We start from the raw sequence: 16,878 nt of genomic DNA, 5'->3' as shown, positions 1-16,878 counted from the left end.
TGATTGAATAAAATCAATTAGTAGAGAGCCAAATAATTGAAATTCAATTGTACTTATATTTTAAATAACATGTTTTCTGATTTTTTAATTGTGATTTAATATTTCTGAAGTATCAAAAAAATAAATATGAATTCTAAAGTATAATAATAATCCCGCGCATCGAGCGGGGTCATAACCTAGTTATCAAAAGTTTATTGAAAGAGATAGTTTACATGACGTGATATCTTATCAACAAGTCACCATAAGAAAAGTTGCAGAGAAAGTATGGACAGGTAATCCTATTATCCTTAAGAGTTTAGAGTTTTATTTTTGTGTACAACTTATGTGAATATATCAAGTAAAAATCGATCCAACTTGATTTAAAGTAAAAGAAGTGTGTCTTTGTCGGTTACGAAAAAAAGGTACGAAGGGGTTAAAGTTATGGAATTTTAATACAAGAATATGGATAGGCAAATATGTTGTTTTTGATATACAGTTAAGTTCAAGTAGTTAGTTGCAACAAATGTGTCTATATTTAAATGAGAAACTTCCAACATATAGGTGATTTAGGTGGATGTTGATCCTCCGCCAATGAACAATATGCGAGTGGTGTCTGAACCATAAGAGGAACCCAACTTTGATACTAAAATTGACCATGAACATGGAGTTCCAAATGGAGTACACAATTATATTCTTGTATGTGACATAAAGCACCGTTCAACCAAGCCACCGAAAAATATGGGTATGAAGACTTGGCATCATATGTACTTCTTATCGGAGTTATTAATCTCGAATAGCAGGGCGGAGCGACCGACTGTAAAAATGAGATAGCAGATAGCGGAATAATTATATGAATTTGTATAAAAAATTATATAGATATTATACATATAAAAAATTATTATAATTTCTATTATTGTTATTATTTATTATTTATTTATTTATAAAAAAATTATTATATGAATTTAAAGGTAGTACACTGACAGTGTAAATTAACTTTACACATACAAACCATCAAAATCCTTACACTTGCTGTAATAAAAAAAAAATTCCTACATTTGCCATGTCATATAAGTTTTTTAAAATTAAAATTGTGTTTTAATTAGATACATGATTGTGATTGATTGTCATATTCTTTTTTCTCTTATTATATTATATTTTATTTTTAAACAAATGTACTCTATATGATATACAGCTGCTAGCTATTATCACATTTCATTGGTTTTTAAAAAGTTATTTTTTGACTGTTCAACCCTATTTTATCTCAATTGTTTGTTGTTTACTATGTATTTACTGATTAAATATAATAACTATTTTATCTCATTTGAAATATTATACTAAATTCATAAAGTTATTTTAAAGTTTATAACTTTTGATGATACAATCATTTAAAATCTAAATAATAAATCTTAGTAATATTTTAAATTTATTAAATCTTAGTAATTTTTAAGATATTTTAATAATTATTTTTTAAAATCTTGAATTAAAATCCACTAAAAATTCTACACAATAGCAAGTTACATGTCCAAATTCAAGTGGTTTAAAAATAGCAGTGTTGTATCTGTGAGTTTTGTTACTTTTAAGGTGCCAAAGTCACAATGTCTTTGAGTCTATCTCTTTTTACATCATTTTTTTTATCTTACTTTTCATTTTTTTCTTCACTTTCTGTTTTATAAAAAATTAGATAAAACAAATGAGAGAATGGTATTTTTGGCGCCATAAATGCACCAAATCCTCGCCCGCTGTATCTCGACTTTTTAATTTAAAATTCTATGTATATTTAAGTAATTTTGTCTAAGAGTGTTCATTAGTTCGGACAAATTTGAGCACACCAAAATCTAAACAAACTTATAGTATTTGAATTGTCATTTTTTTAGAATCATTTGTGATATTCATAACTTATATGGAGAAATGAAAAAATCAGAGCTTTTATATTATCATGGAAAATTAGTTGATGTAAATTAGATGTTTACATTTTTTCTTCACATTTGTTTATAATATATTCGATCAATCAAACTTATATCAAACCGTTATTTTTCAATTTAGTTCGGTTTTAACTTTATCGTAAAAATGTGAAAATCATCATAATTAATCCATATATTTTTGATTACCTTGAAGATTATATTTTTTTCGAAACTGAAATAAACCGGCCCACAAACAACTTTAACTTTTATAAAAATTTTAAAGTCGGTGTATTTCATTAATTTTGCTACTGTTAATTGAATTAAATTAAAAATATATACAATTAAATTTGGAAAATTTTGTGAAATCCATTTTAATTTTTTTAAATAAATTAAATATTATATAAATATTTGAAAATATAGCGAAATATAAAATACATATAAAAAATTAAATAAAGTCCATTTAAAAAATTGAAATGAATATCAATACTATAAGAGCATCTCTAATAGGAGAACTTATTTTTGATTGTTTGAGCTATTTTTTGTGCGATTAATTGCCACATTGCATTTAAGCATCATGGAAACAATTTAAACCAATTTTATTTCAATGGTAATTTGAATAAGGAGTCTATTATGTGACCAAATCAATTTATATTTGACTCCATAAATTATCGAAATTAATATTATTTAATATTAAACAATCTATTTTTGAATAGTTTCATGATGTAACTTACACAAATATTTAATTAACTATAACTCTACGTATATCTACTCCAATGATACAATTGCTAAATTATGAAACTTATGAATTCTAACATACATTAAACAACCTTTGTTGAAAAAAGAAAAAGAAAAACCTTCAATTGAAGATGCTCTAGCACATTCAAAGCTAAATCCAATGAAACTTGAATCACATCACGTGGCAGCAGCTCACAGTTTATACGGTTGAGCATTTGCGATTCATAATGGACGGTGCTTCCCATTTTCCGTTTTCAATTAATTTAACTCAAAATTTGAAAGATTTACTACTACTCTACATAAGATAGCGATTTAGATTTCATGCAGTACCGCTGATAAGCGTTTGATGAAAAATAAACGGTTAAGATCAAATAATACGTGTATAAATCATAGCTGTTGGATCATATCTATGACCAAGATCGTCTGCTTCTGAAACTGCGTGAAGCAGCTACAGCACGCGATTCGATTCTCCCGATAGACACCAGCTGGCACAAAAGAAAAAGAAGAAGAAGAACAAACCATTAAAATCAAAACAAGAAAGAATTTAATTTAAAGAAAAAAAAGCGCGTGTACAGAAAAAGAAGAAAAGCGTTGAGCCTATTTTGGCGGCTCCTCTCTTTCTCCGTCAGGGAGGTTCGGTGACACCACAGCATTCACCGTGTCACCATTTTCCAGTACGCTCACTATGCCGCCATTAACCAATTCTTCCACCTGCTTCACCGCCGCCACCGCGGTTAACTCATTGGATCTGAATTCGACGTTTTCCTCCAATTCACGCAAGGCTATAACACCTCGCATTCTTCGCTTCGCTCAGGTCTCCATTCTTAATCCGCTATTAACTTCGATAATTTCTATGCTGCTAAATTCTCGTATATCCGTCATCGCTACTTACATCGCAGTCGCATTTGAGTTTCGGTTGTGTAGTTTCAACTATTTCAGTGCTTGAATCGGTTTATATAATCCATTATGTTGCTATTTTTCCGTTTGAGGCTTTGAACTTTGTGTTTACTGTTTAGTAACTGAAATTCAGTAACAGTATTGTGATATTGTTAAACGTTGTTACTTTGAATTTGAACATTGCGAGTTATGCATTGATCTGTTTTTTTTTTTTTTTTTTTAATTTAGAATGAGAAATTCAACGTCTCTCGATTGGCTCTTAGTCACTCCAGCCGTGCAGTTAAAGTTAGGACAATATCAATGGCATTAGTGCGCGACACTGTTGAACTAAAGGCGGATGTGCCCAGCTCCTCTAGCATTTTGGTAATCTTCATAGCTTGTTGCGCGCAGTTTTATGTTTCGTTTATTTACTGTGAAATGCTTGATTCTTTACTTAGTAGTTGTAGAGAACGATTATCTGATTTTGTCTTTGTTTATTACAACTGATGGCTTTTTTGTTATTTTTTTTTATGTCTCAGGCATATGATTTGGTTCAAGGGGCCCTTGTGAGTATTATTTATTTCTTAGTTCTCCATTTCATTCCAGTTATTTATTTCTAATTTAGACGATAGTTAATCTTCTCAGTTTCTAGATGTATTATTGTGTTCCATTCAGTTCATTAGGGTGATGGCGTGTGTGTGTGAGAGGACTATTCATTTTTAATTTTCATATCCTGTTCAGTTGCTCTTTGCTGACAATCAAAGAAAATTTACCCTCATTCGCCTTCAGGTCACTCAGTCATACCTTGTTGGTTTAGGATGAACTAAGAGATGTGTGATTTTTAAGCTGGGGTAGTTTCTGGCAGAAAGTTGAGACATTCATTATATAAGCATCCCTTATGTAAAAATAGTTCTTCTACTAGAGAGGGAGTATTCGAAGAACTTAAAGTGTGTGCTTTATGGAAAAAAGAACCAAAATAATGAGTTCACTGTACTAGTCCTTGAAAGAGGACAGTTCACTATTCTTCATTTTTCTCTGAGTCTCAATTAGAAACAGGGTTATTAAATATCCGCAATGGCGGCGCTATGGCGGATATACATGGTGGTTTTTGGACTCACCGCAATGGTAAATATTGGCTAAATATTGCGGGTTTTTCCGCTATAATGGCGCTGCAAAGCGTCCGGTATGGCGGGATTTTGGCTCTCCGCCGTGGACAACTGATTAGAAATGTTACTATTAAGTTGTTGCCTTGAACAGTTTATTGATATTAAATACTGAAACGTATACAATAGAAATTTGTTAAAATACACTTAATCATTAGTTGTTGAACATCATGTTCAAAAGGCTTCATGGCAAATAGATTTGAAACTGTATTACGTAGAGAGCGGGATACAAGTTTGCAAATTAAAGGCCTGGAACTGTATGAACATTTCAATAGACCAATAAACAGAAATATTTGGTATACAGGTGAGGTGGAGTTCTGTTATGGATAGATCTTTACCTGATCCACCAACAGCTGTCTTTTTGCACGGGATCCTTGGGTGCAGGAAAAACTGGGGTGAGTGCTACTATTTCTGTATAATGTGCAATATTATCATTTTGCAGCAATATATTCAGCCTGATCAGACTACTCCCCTCTCTTACGTGCTCTCAAAACTCACACCTTTGGTCTTGGTGGGAATATTCATAGTTACTGTATGGTCTGGCATTTAAAACTCTTGCTTTTCTATTCGAGAAAAAATGGATCAATATTTTACTGATTTTATTGGAGTTTGAATGATGAAGATTTATCGGTGTTTGCTGCTTTATAAAAGTTTAATCATTTTGGTCTGTATACGATACTTTCAGTTCCATATGAATGGTTCAGATACCATATCGTTTTAGTTTTATTATTATTTGTTAATTATATATTTGTTTTTGTTATTGGTATGGCCATTCATCTTTAAGATTCTGAAGACATTGCCTGAAAATGCAATATTGAACAATGTAATTTGTGGAATTGAAATTATAGGGATTCTAGTGAAAAAAGGAGTTCCGTAAAACACAGTAAGTTGATTTAGGGCTTTTCTATTGCCAAAGTTTCATGTTTTATATAAAATAAATTACCTAAATTTAACTTACCCTTCTTTATGAATTGTTGAATATTATCTCCTACCATTCACTCACTTGATACACCTCCTACATAAACGAGTGTTGGTGTTAATATAGGATGTAAGGGGACAAAATGATTTCCCCTAAGCGTCCAAGAGGTTTCTCAGCCGTGTTTGGTAAGTGTTCAAGCCGATAAGAAATTATTTTTTATTGGATACCTAATGAGGAACGTTTGAACACATGGAAAGTATTTATAATACTCCAACACCTCAAGAAGGAGACATTCTCAATCTTCATATATGCGGTTGAATTTTATTCTTGCACTTTTATGCATGACCATGTAGTGTTACTAGCATCCCCGTGTAATTTTGTAAAGGGAATCATTTGTAGTATTTTGATCAAAAGGATGAGTTAGTCACTTAACCCTGGCTTCCTAACTCAATGATGTTAAATCTTTAATTTTGTTTTTTTAATTTCTTCTATTGTTGTAGTTCTAATATGGTGTTAAATTAAATATATGCGTTAGATATTTTTGCATAGTTTGTCAGGCAAATTTAAAAGCGAAGAATTAGCTGTTTGTTTTGTAATTCATTTTTGGAAGAATGATATTTCAGGTACTTTTGCAAAGAGATTGGCAAGAGAGTTTCCTATGTGGCAGGTATGTTGATGTACATTTTTGTGCTTTGTTATAGTATTTACTTTCCAAATAAATACTTAATGGTTTTAGTACGCATGATGGCTATGGATTTAATATTCATCTACTAACACTATATAGATATTCACATTATTAATGAACCATGTATTTCCATGATTTTGAAAATTTAAAATATTTTATGAAGTGAAAACCTTAGTTGCAACAATAACGATCACCTTCTTGTTTATTGATGATGGAATAAATATAATAAGTATGGATTGCGTTATTAAACTCTACTATTATTAGGCAATATTTTCTTTTCCAGGTTTCACAAACTATGATGATTGGGATTGCAGTGCAAGAACATTCTAGATGTAAATCAATCTTAATCCTGTTTGTTTCTCGTGTTTGTGTTGACAGTTTCTTTTGGTAGATTTGCGATGTCATGGTGATTCAACATCAATCAAGAAGAGAGGTCCACATACTGTTGCATCTGCTGCTCTTGATGTTTTGAAACTGGTATGTGTTTTTTAAACATGCTTCACAAATAATATTCATTAGTCTATATGGCTTTCACGCTACACTCTCTTAATTTAACTTAAACCTTGATTTTTGAGATGGGACACCTGGTGGTTAACCATTTGGATGTCTTTCCAGTTTGGGTGAACCCAGAACACCTCAATTATTTTTTACTTATCACTTTATTTCCCTTGATTTTTAGTTGCAATAGATTATCCATTCTTTGACATGAAATGTTAAATGATACCAATTGTGACTTGTGAGAATGAGAACCCTTTGATTTTTTTCTCTCCTCATTTCAAATATGTTTTCCACATTTTAGATTTATTGTACAAAACCTGTAATGCTTAACCAAACTTATTTTCTTTACTTCATAGATTTTAAAAGAGAATTGATAAATTCATATTTTTATGTACACAAACTATTTTCTGTTTCATTTAATGTCATTCTCTCTATTGTTAGGTTCGGGAACTAAGAATAACACCTCGTGTGTTAGTTGGTCATAGTTTTGGGGGAAAAGGTTAGTTATTAAATATTACTTTTTTTTCTTCTTTTTCAATAGCTTGTTCATCATTTTTACTTTTAATGTCTTGTATGTTCAGTTGTTTTGAGCATGGTGGACCAAGCTGCAAAACCTCTTGCTCGACCAGTCAGAGTAAGCCCATATTTAGTTGCTATTTACTTTTGCTGGCCTGATTTTGGATTAACTTGTTGAGATATTGATATTTATTGTAGCGATATTGATATTTATGGTAGTATGATTTGTTTGAATCCTTTATGATTATGATAGGGTTACATTCCTATTTAGTTTATATAGCTTTTTGGATATTTTTGATAAAAATATCTGATTTGGTGGACATATTTTTGTGGGCTATTAAAGACCTGTACTCATTACAAGATTTAGTCAGACAGTTCCCTTAATCATCATAATACTCTCTCCGGTCTCAAATATAAGCAAAAAAAAAAATTTCAATGGTCTTAAATATAAGAAAAAAACATATATAATTAATATATTTAATGTCATTATTCCAAATATACCCCTACTTTTTTTTTTACATTTATATGTCTTTAACAATTTCCAAAGCAAATAGTAGAGGTAAAACTAGAAAGAGTGTAAGACTTAAATGCATTTAGACATTTTTCTTAAAGGGTGAGGTTTTTTGTAAAATTGCTTATATATGAGACCGGAGGGAGTATATGCCTGAGAGTATGTGGCCCTTTATCATCTTAATACTTCAGAATACATGCCTGAGAAGTAAAAATGTAGGCAAGTAGACCCCAAGGATTCTGTAGCGAATGTAGCAAAAGGACCAAATACACTGTATTAATGACTGGTTACTGCATTGTGTCTGAAGGTGATGCCTTCTACTCTAGAGGTTGCTTTGTGTGATGGAAGCTTAAAGTGTGCAAAAGTATTACTCCCTTTGCCCCAAATTATATGTCATTCTAGCAAAGCACATACTTAAGAAATATAATCAATTTTACTGATTTTTTGTCAAAATTATGCTTTACTTTCCAAAAGTACCCTTATTAAGTTTTTAATATTCTTCATGATAAAAAATGATTCAACTTCCGAAACGTATGTCACTTTATAACGTTATAGTTTCATTGAAATAGCACAAATATACGGAGAAAAACATGTGCAGAGAGTTATCCAAACACTTGTATTCTTTGGTATAGCAAAATAAACAAATAGAAGTAATTATTAGTGATATTGGAAAGAGATATTATAAAAGTTGAAAAATTAGAGAATAATAAATACTGAGGTAAAATGAATAATGGTTTAAAATTTTATCAATATTGTAAAATGACATAAATTGGACAATTATATTTTTGCTAGAATGACATATATTTTGGGACGTAGGGACTACTGTTTAAGTTTCAGTATGAAGTAAGGTCTGAAAAGTATGATAAAATAGCCAGAGAAGGTGCCTGAATAATATGGTGGCTGGAAAGAACCATATAGTACACTCACCGATTTGTGGAAAATGTCCCGAGGTAGAATGCACACTCGTGAGGTGGGGCACATGCTGACGTTGGAGGTTTTACGACTTGGGGGTAGGTGGATCATAGGATTCTTCCAATATGAGGTTGTTTCTGACCTGTGTTGCCAATAATGGGCTATGGCGATGTAGTGGAAGTGGAGCAGCCTCTGCCCACTACAGGACCTGTAGTAGTGGAGCAGTTTAGTGTAGTAGCCAAAATAACAGATGTCACAGCTACTATTGCGCCGCACTTCCGAATGAGTTACAAATGTTCAAAAAAGCCCTTAAAAATTCATAGTTGTCAAATTATGTTAGACCTCTTATTAGTATTGTTATTGTATTATTAGGAAGAGTTATGTATTAGGCATCAGTTATGTTGTTGACAATTATCTATTAGGAAGCAGTTAGGGAAGTGGAAGGAGAAGTCGGCAGAAATTTAATTTCGGGGCTGGATATTGATTGGTAGAGACCAAGCTCTCGAATTTTTGGAAGGGGAGACCAAAAATCTCAAATTTCTTGAATAGCAAGTGCCTTTCTTAATCTTCCTTTGTTTTCTTTCTTACAGTTCTGTAAACTTGATTTCCTGCTGCAATCCGAAATCTGTCCACACTAACCAGAAAATTTCAATAATAGTCAGTTATTTCCTATTTTCCTTTATATTTCTTTGCTTGGTATCATTTTCTATCAGATTACAATTATTTTTCATGTCTTCTTATTTGCTATACTAGACTATACTCTCATATTCTAATGCTATTTGAAGGCTTGGATTCTGGATGCAACCCCCGGAAAAGTTCGAGCAGGTGGAGATGGAGAGGACCACCCAGAAGAACTCATATCATTATTAAATACACTGCCAAAGGAGGTAGGTCTTTAGTTGATTCTTCTAATGCTTTTCTCACTAAACTTGTTTTTTGAGTAAATGAATGTAATGGTGATCTTAATTTGATTTAACACGTTGCTTTTGGTTCGGGTTTTTAAAGTGTAGTTGTTGGTTTTAACCTGAATTCTTGTTTTGATAAGTATTGACAATTTCCTATTCTGTCAGTACATTCAAATTGTAACTAATACGTGAATCATTTACTTTTAGTATGGTGAGACTAGTAAAGTCATAAAGATTGTGTAAAAGTGGTTGCCTGCCAACCAAAGTATCGTGGGCTATGAATTTGCACATGAGGGAAGTGTTAGAGATATGTGAATGAGGATTAGAGTGTGAAAAAGACTGTTCGCAAGGTTATACAACCCTCATAGGGTTTTGCCTAGATCTAGCATCTAGGGTTAGTGGTATTGTGGTAAGGCAGGCAGTCTTTAGATAAAAGGAGATTGAGAATTCCATAAACATTAGCACACTCTTGTTATTTTTATAGAATATCTGTTCCGTTTTCATCTATGGATGAAGGATGTTGAGTTGAACCATGTTAAATTGTGTAAAATCTGTATGTGCTGCATTTTGCTATTATTTGGTATTTATTCTGACTTCTGAAGAAGTGTGTCTGAATGTAAATATGGTAGTTATGGTTGTACTGTATATCATGTAAATAGAGTCATGTTCATATTTGAGTATATAATTGAGCTCCATTATGTAGTGTACATGGATATCATTATACACCTTTTGTTTCTCTTATCTTTCAACATGATATTCAGCTTCCAATGAGAGACAAGTCTGGTAGATCCAAGGTGCATTGGGGAATTTTTGTCTTCTTTAAATTGTGTCTTTCCCCATTTTTTGTCATTAGCCCAATTTATGGCTACTATGAAACTTCTTTTCTAGTGACTGTTGCTTGCTTCTGTCGATTTTGATCTGGATTCCACTCTTGTCCGTTGTATGGTCTCTTCTGTATTCAAACCCATTTCAGATCACCTTTAGAGCTATCTGCCATCGTAATTTTTTTGAGTTATCAGTCGAAACCTACACCATTAGAACTACCTGCAGCCTATCTACATGCTGTTGAAATATCAGCTATCTAACCGTCTGCTCATTCTCAGATACTACATTTATTGTCAGTTCTTTAGCCCATGCACAACAAAACAGACTAGCATGCTTATAGAAACAGAATGATGTAATGAACTCTGTTGAATGAAATCAAGCTTTTAAAAATTAAACTTCACTCGCTTAATTTTTCTCGCATTGTCTCATCTGTTATTACTGTTCCGTTTGTGAGCAATTTTTTAATTTTGTTATGGTATTTTTCTTAAGGAAGGTCTCTTCAAAGAAGGATGTTCTCAAAGCTCTTATTCAACAAGGATTTTCCAATGATGTAGCACAGGTACAGAACAATAGCTTACTTTGATACTATCACTTTTCAAATTGTACATGTATTATTGTTTGGTTATGTAGTATTTAAAATTCTCTTGTTTATTGATGATTGGGTACTGCATAAATTTTCTTGGTTCAACTATAATGTTAATAAGGCCATGTTAGACGAAGCTTTAGCCTAAAGTTGACATATTTTGTCATACCATCCCATTTAATCCCCTTCCCTTCAATGACTATCCTACCCAATCATACCATACTATCCCGTTGGCATCAGGTAATAGCAGATATCAGTTTTAGAAGAATTTAACCTACTGTATGACTAATCAGTAAATAATGAACTCAGCTATCATATTAGTGAATTGTCTGTGGTTTACCCTTTAAGCAAGTTCTGATTGCGTGTCTATTTGAATTTGAATTCTGACATTGTCATATATGATATAATCATTTTCAGATGGCTGATTAATTAAGCTACTAAAATATTTTAGAGCTTTTCTTCCTTGATGAATATGTTGGAGATTACAAATAAGACAATTCACATTAAAAGTTTAAAACTAACAAAGATAGAAAAACTAGATGTGCTTTTTCTTTTGATAATGGAAGGGGCCGAAGCCCAAAAATAGACGTGTTCTTTTGATTGGCAATTTGTCTATAATTTTTTTTAACTTTTCCCCTCTTTTTTTCATGTAGTGGGTTGTGACCAACCTCCGACCTACCAGCTCTCCTAATTCACGCCTCTCATGGGTGTTTGACCTGAAGGGGATATCAGAAATGTATCAATCCTATGAAGAAACAAATTTGTGGTACTTACCGAGATCTGTGTTAACAATACTAGCAGTAATGTATTGATTTATATCAACCTTCTCTAGTCGGGTAAAATAGGGTCCTGTTTAGTGTATAATTAAAATGAATGAATAATTGTGGGAGGTCCTTCATGGCTGTTAATTTGATATTCAATAAGAACTGCTGAAGAAATAAATTTCACGGTTTATGCATATACTGATGCCAATGTTAACAATAGATGCAATCGCTTTCAAATTTGAATTGTTAAATTTTCACACTAGAAGATTCTTATGGGTCCTCTAATATCTTATGATTCTGTTCATAGGAAAGTTGTTGAAGATGTACCTCGTGGTGTGCATATAAACTTTTTGAAAGCAGAGAGGAGCCTGCACAGATGGGCTCTTGAAGATCTTCAGCGAATCCATGTTGCGGAGGAGCTTGCTGCTGAGGAAGGAGGTGGAGTTGAAATGCATGTCCTTGAAGATGCTGGCCACTGGGTATGTTATATAGTTATTCTTTTTAGAGTATGGACCCCTTCTTTGCATGCCTTTCACCTTACACGGACCATTCTCATGTTAGAAATTCAGTTCTCTATCTTTGCATTCTCTGTAAATCTGTGTCTATGAAGTATCTTATACTCAAAACTGGGATCTAAAAATTTTAATATGCTATAAAAAATTTGAGTCGATCCGGTGACCTCCTCAGAATTCACCGGCGCAGGCAACATTGACTCCATCACCTAGATCTCTTTCTTCAGGATTGGCTAATCAAAGTCTAAAGCTATTTGGTTTAATGTTAAAAAGTTCCAAACAAATGTTGGAATAAAGCTTAAAAGCTTAGCTTTGTCTCATCCACACACACACATACTAGTGCAAATTCTCTCTCCTAATTTGACAGAGGAGGATATGCATGTATAAGGGAAACTTGCATGTTCATGTTTGTAGCAATTTGATTTGTGGTTAGATTCTTTGGATTTTTTATAAGTGGATGCATATTGAATATGGACGGAATGAGAATGAAATTTGTTCTGCACAACTTGCTTATGAGTTATGACATTATTCGAAATAGGATTTAACTTTGTCCATAACAGGTACATACTGATAACCCAGATGGACTCTTCAGGATACTGTCATCCTCTTTCCAGGGAAATAAGGCGTGACTTTACTAATTATGTATTTTCTATTTTGTTCTTTATATCAAATGTTCTTTTATTTATTTTCCAGTTTTTTATTCTGTTATCACTTCTGTATATACTATTATACTTTGCTCTATTAAATCTCTCCAACACAACTAGTTGGTACATCATGTCTTTGGTTTTGAGAAGCACACGGTTTCTTAGTTTACAGGAACACAGCCTTTAGAATTTGTTTAATATGCAGGCATCATGAACGAGTTGAATAGTCAATCTTTCTAATAAGATTAGAAAGATTGAAGCTGGTGAAATCTGTCCCAGCTGTGTGATTTCCCCTGTCGTATTGGCTTGCATTTCGATGTCCCCTTGCTGTGTAAAATAATAATATCAATTAAGTACAAAACGACTCAAACCCTTCAAACAAACATTTGCCCATTGAAAATATCTTTAAGCCAAAATTTGGAAATTAAAAATACTATTTAGTTATATACTCAAAAAATTGAATAAACTTTCGCATGGGTCAATTCTACTTGTTCTACATGTCTTCACACCTTGAAATTGTTTTATTATTAATTTTTCATTATCCACACTAAAAACATTCCTCTATATCTTCATCAAACAATAATTTATCTCATAAGGATGTATATTTGATTCATCAAAACTCAAAATTTATTTTCAATTGTTGTAGGTGTTACAAGGGAAATCAAAGTTAATTTTATAAATAAAATATGCTTTCTAGGCAGGGATCAAAAATAAAATCTGTTATCAAAATATTCATTAACTTAGCCGGGGCACTAATAGATTTGAGTGAATCATATTCAGCTTTGATTGAATGATTGATTCCATCAGCAATGTTCATACATGATGATGATGGTGCATAACCTTCATAGCCATGCATATGTCCTCATGCACACTAACATAATGATGTTACTACATGGCTAGCTTCTTCAACATATTATACATTGCATGCTTTACATAATGCACCTATATGCCTGGCTTCTTTTACATATTATACATAATCTACTCTTAATACCCCCACAAGCTCCAGGAGGATCGTAAGCGACGACTTTGAGTTTGGTTCATAGCTCATGAAACGTTGAAGTGTCAAGAGGTTACGTAAGTGTATCTGCAACCTGCACATTGCTTGAAACATGCTGAATTTTTAGTTTATTTGCAATGACTCTTTCACAAACAAAGTAGATATCCAATTCATTGTGTTTGGTTCTAACATGTAGGATTGGATTGTGAGACAGAAACACTGCATCCAGGTTGTAACACAATAAAGTAGGGGGAAGAAAAGAGATTGAAAGCTAAACTAGTAACGATTCTATCCATAAAAGTTTTGAAGTTGTGTGTGTAAGTGCTTCATACTTCACTTCAGTGCTGAAATGTGCAGCTAAAGGCTGCTTTTTCGAGCTCCATGACACAAGATTGAGCCCAAGATAAACGCAAGAATCTGAGGTTAAACACCGGTCATTAGGGTCACTAACTCTATCAAAATCGCTGTAGGCCCTGAGAGAGAACTTATGAGAGGTCGTAGCAGGTGCAAGATGCAAACTGTAAGCGATTGTTCCTCTAAGGTATCACAATATGCGCTTGACGACTTCCCGATGAGATTCAAATGGTGAAGCCATGAATTGGCAAGCCTTTTTAACACTGAAGGCAATATCGAGCCTTATGAGTGTAACATACTACAATACACCTACAAGAGACATGTATTAATGAGGATTGGAGAGAAAAATCGACTCATGTTTGCTCACTTAGCATAGGTGTAATTACACCATCCATATTGGACATTGTGATTCGATTTAGTAAGTCGCGAATGTACTTAGATCGAGTGAGATGCAAAAGGAAAGATGCATTACCTCAATATCAAAAAAGTATTCGGGTCAATCAAGTTTCTTGAGTGCAAAGGTGGCATGAAGCGAGTCACTAGTTTATGTATTAAAGTGGAAAAGGAACCTGTGAGCAATATATCATCTACATAGACTAAGGCATACATGATAATTCCTTGATGTGAGTATATGAATAAAAAAATTTCACACATGCTATGCAAGGAACCAAGTTTGAGAAGAGCTTGAGCCAACTTTTCATACCAAGTGTAGCGTGACAGGCTGGTGGTTTAGGAATTTAGGCGGTGTTGTCCTTAGTTTGGTCTAAAAATGACCATAATTTGACCTAAACCTATCATATTTGATTTAAATTCTGATATAGTTTTTCTAAAAAAATTGGACAATTAACCTTAAATTTATTCTTGTCATATAACATGTTGAATCATATAAACAATTTAATTTGTTTATGACAAAACCAAAATACCACGACCTTAAATTAGACCACCATTATAGACATATTATGCCCATAAACTTGATCATAATATTGTCTTACAAATCTAGAATATTGTTTTACAATTTGACCATGAAAATCATAATTTTGTACCAAATCCAAAATACTGTCTATCGTACACAACTTATCCATAAACGATTACAAACTATTATAAAATATTACAAATTGTTAAAGAATATATTCAAGCTCAAACATCTTTAGCCTTTATATATCTCATACCGAATCTTCAATTTTCTAATAAAATTCACACATGTTACAATCTTTGGCTCTTGGTTTTGGTCTACTCCAAGTAGATATTTTTCATCATTTTCTCCAATTAAAATTGAATGATTTGCATATTTTTAATGAAAAAAATGACACAAATATTGAATGTCATTAGTTTTTCACTCTTTCTAAGTTGAATTGTGATTTGTTTCTTTGAGTTCTATCTCTTTCCCTATAAAAAAACAAGATTAATATGTATATCATATTAAACATAGTTATTAACTTTAAGATAAGAAATAAAACTAATTGGATCACTGACACATGAATTTTTTACGAGATATTTGACAAGGTCAGATAATTTGGATGAACCATGACTAGAAACTTTGGGCCTAACAACAACAAAAGTTCCAACACAAGTAGATTTTACTCTAGTACGCTTAAATTTTGTAGGCTTTACTAAAGGATTGGGAATAATTACAACATGCTTGATTGGAAGAGTTATATTAATTTCAGTAGACTTGAGTGAATGAGTAAGATTAACTAATGGTAGAATTCATTGCATATCATGAAAAGTAAGTTAGTACACATCAAAATTTTTAGATAACAAAAAAGGATCAGTATCAATAAGTGAAAGCTTATCCATTTTTATTAAGGAATACTCTTTCACATTTGTGCTTAAAAATAATGTTCACCCTAAATGTTGTTGTTCTTACTACTCTACTATCAACATAGTGTAGTCACATTTCTTTTTATGCTTGCATAGCAACGTACACATTTTTCCATCATTTTTGGCAAACATGACTTTTCCACCATTCAACGTAGTTTGCTTAAGTATGGCATATTTGAACTACTTAAATAACGAGAACACCATTTCAATATTGAATATGACATTCTTAGTCAAGTCATCTTCTTCCTTGAACTTAATTACATTATGTTTATCTTTACCATCACAGTCATTCTCTGATGGTTTTTAAATCCATTTGTGAACAACTCATCTTATATCACATGTTCTTTTTCCATCTTTGGTGTAATAAAGCCAAGTGCCAGTGGTTCAGTGTTGATTTCATGAAATGGATTCTTAGCACCATTTTCAACACCACTAGGTGTGACACTATGTGATTTATTTCTATAATCTTCACCGATAGTAGCTGTGAAACCATCATCATATCCTTCATAAATTTCAACCATCATCTCTTCTTCATTGTCATCATAATATATACCTATAACTGAATAACCATCATCATCTCTTTTGTACTGTCACTCAAGTAATCACCATCATGAACAACAATTCCCTTTTCCTTATTATTGTTTGTAACATGATTAATAAATATTGAATTTCCTATGCATACTTTCAATTCAATATATAGTTCTACATCACAGTTGTTGTCTTCAATATATTTTGACATTTCACGTGCATCAATATCATTCTTGAATGATTTAAGGCC

General features: G+C 32.3%; 1 protein-coding gene across 1 annotated transcript; it reads left to right on the top strand.

The window, feature by feature from the left end:
- Positions 1 to 3,133: 3,133 nt before the first annotated feature.
- LOC131652517 (abhydrolase domain-containing protein C22H12.03) lies at positions 3,134 to 13,126 on the top strand. Its single transcript, XM_058922380.1, has 13 exons — positions 3,134 to 3,429; positions 3,741 to 3,875; positions 4,031 to 4,057; positions 4,959 to 5,049; positions 6,197 to 6,240; positions 6,637 to 6,735; positions 7,198 to 7,255; positions 7,338 to 7,390; positions 9,481 to 9,582; positions 10,919 to 10,984; positions 11,662 to 11,774; positions 12,080 to 12,251; positions 12,845 to 13,126. Exons 1-13 carry the CDS (start codon positions 3,301 to 3,303, stop codon positions 12,911 to 12,913), a joined length of 1,158 nt encoding a protein of 385 aa, XP_058778363.1. The 5' UTR covers positions 3,134 to 3,300; the 3' UTR covers positions 12,914 to 13,126.
- The last annotated feature ends 3,752 nt before the right edge of the window (positions 13,127 to 16,878 follow it).

Source organism: Vicia villosa, linkage group LG2 (genome assembly GCF_029867415.1).
Source record: "Vicia villosa cultivar HV-30 ecotype Madison, WI linkage group LG2, Vvil1.0, whole genome shotgun sequence".
Lineage (NCBI taxonomy): Eukaryota > Viridiplantae > Streptophyta > Magnoliopsida > Fabales > Fabaceae > Vicia > Vicia villosa.
The sequence above is the reverse complement of the archived record's forward strand: the minus strand, read 5'-3'. Positions and strand labels throughout refer to the sequence as shown.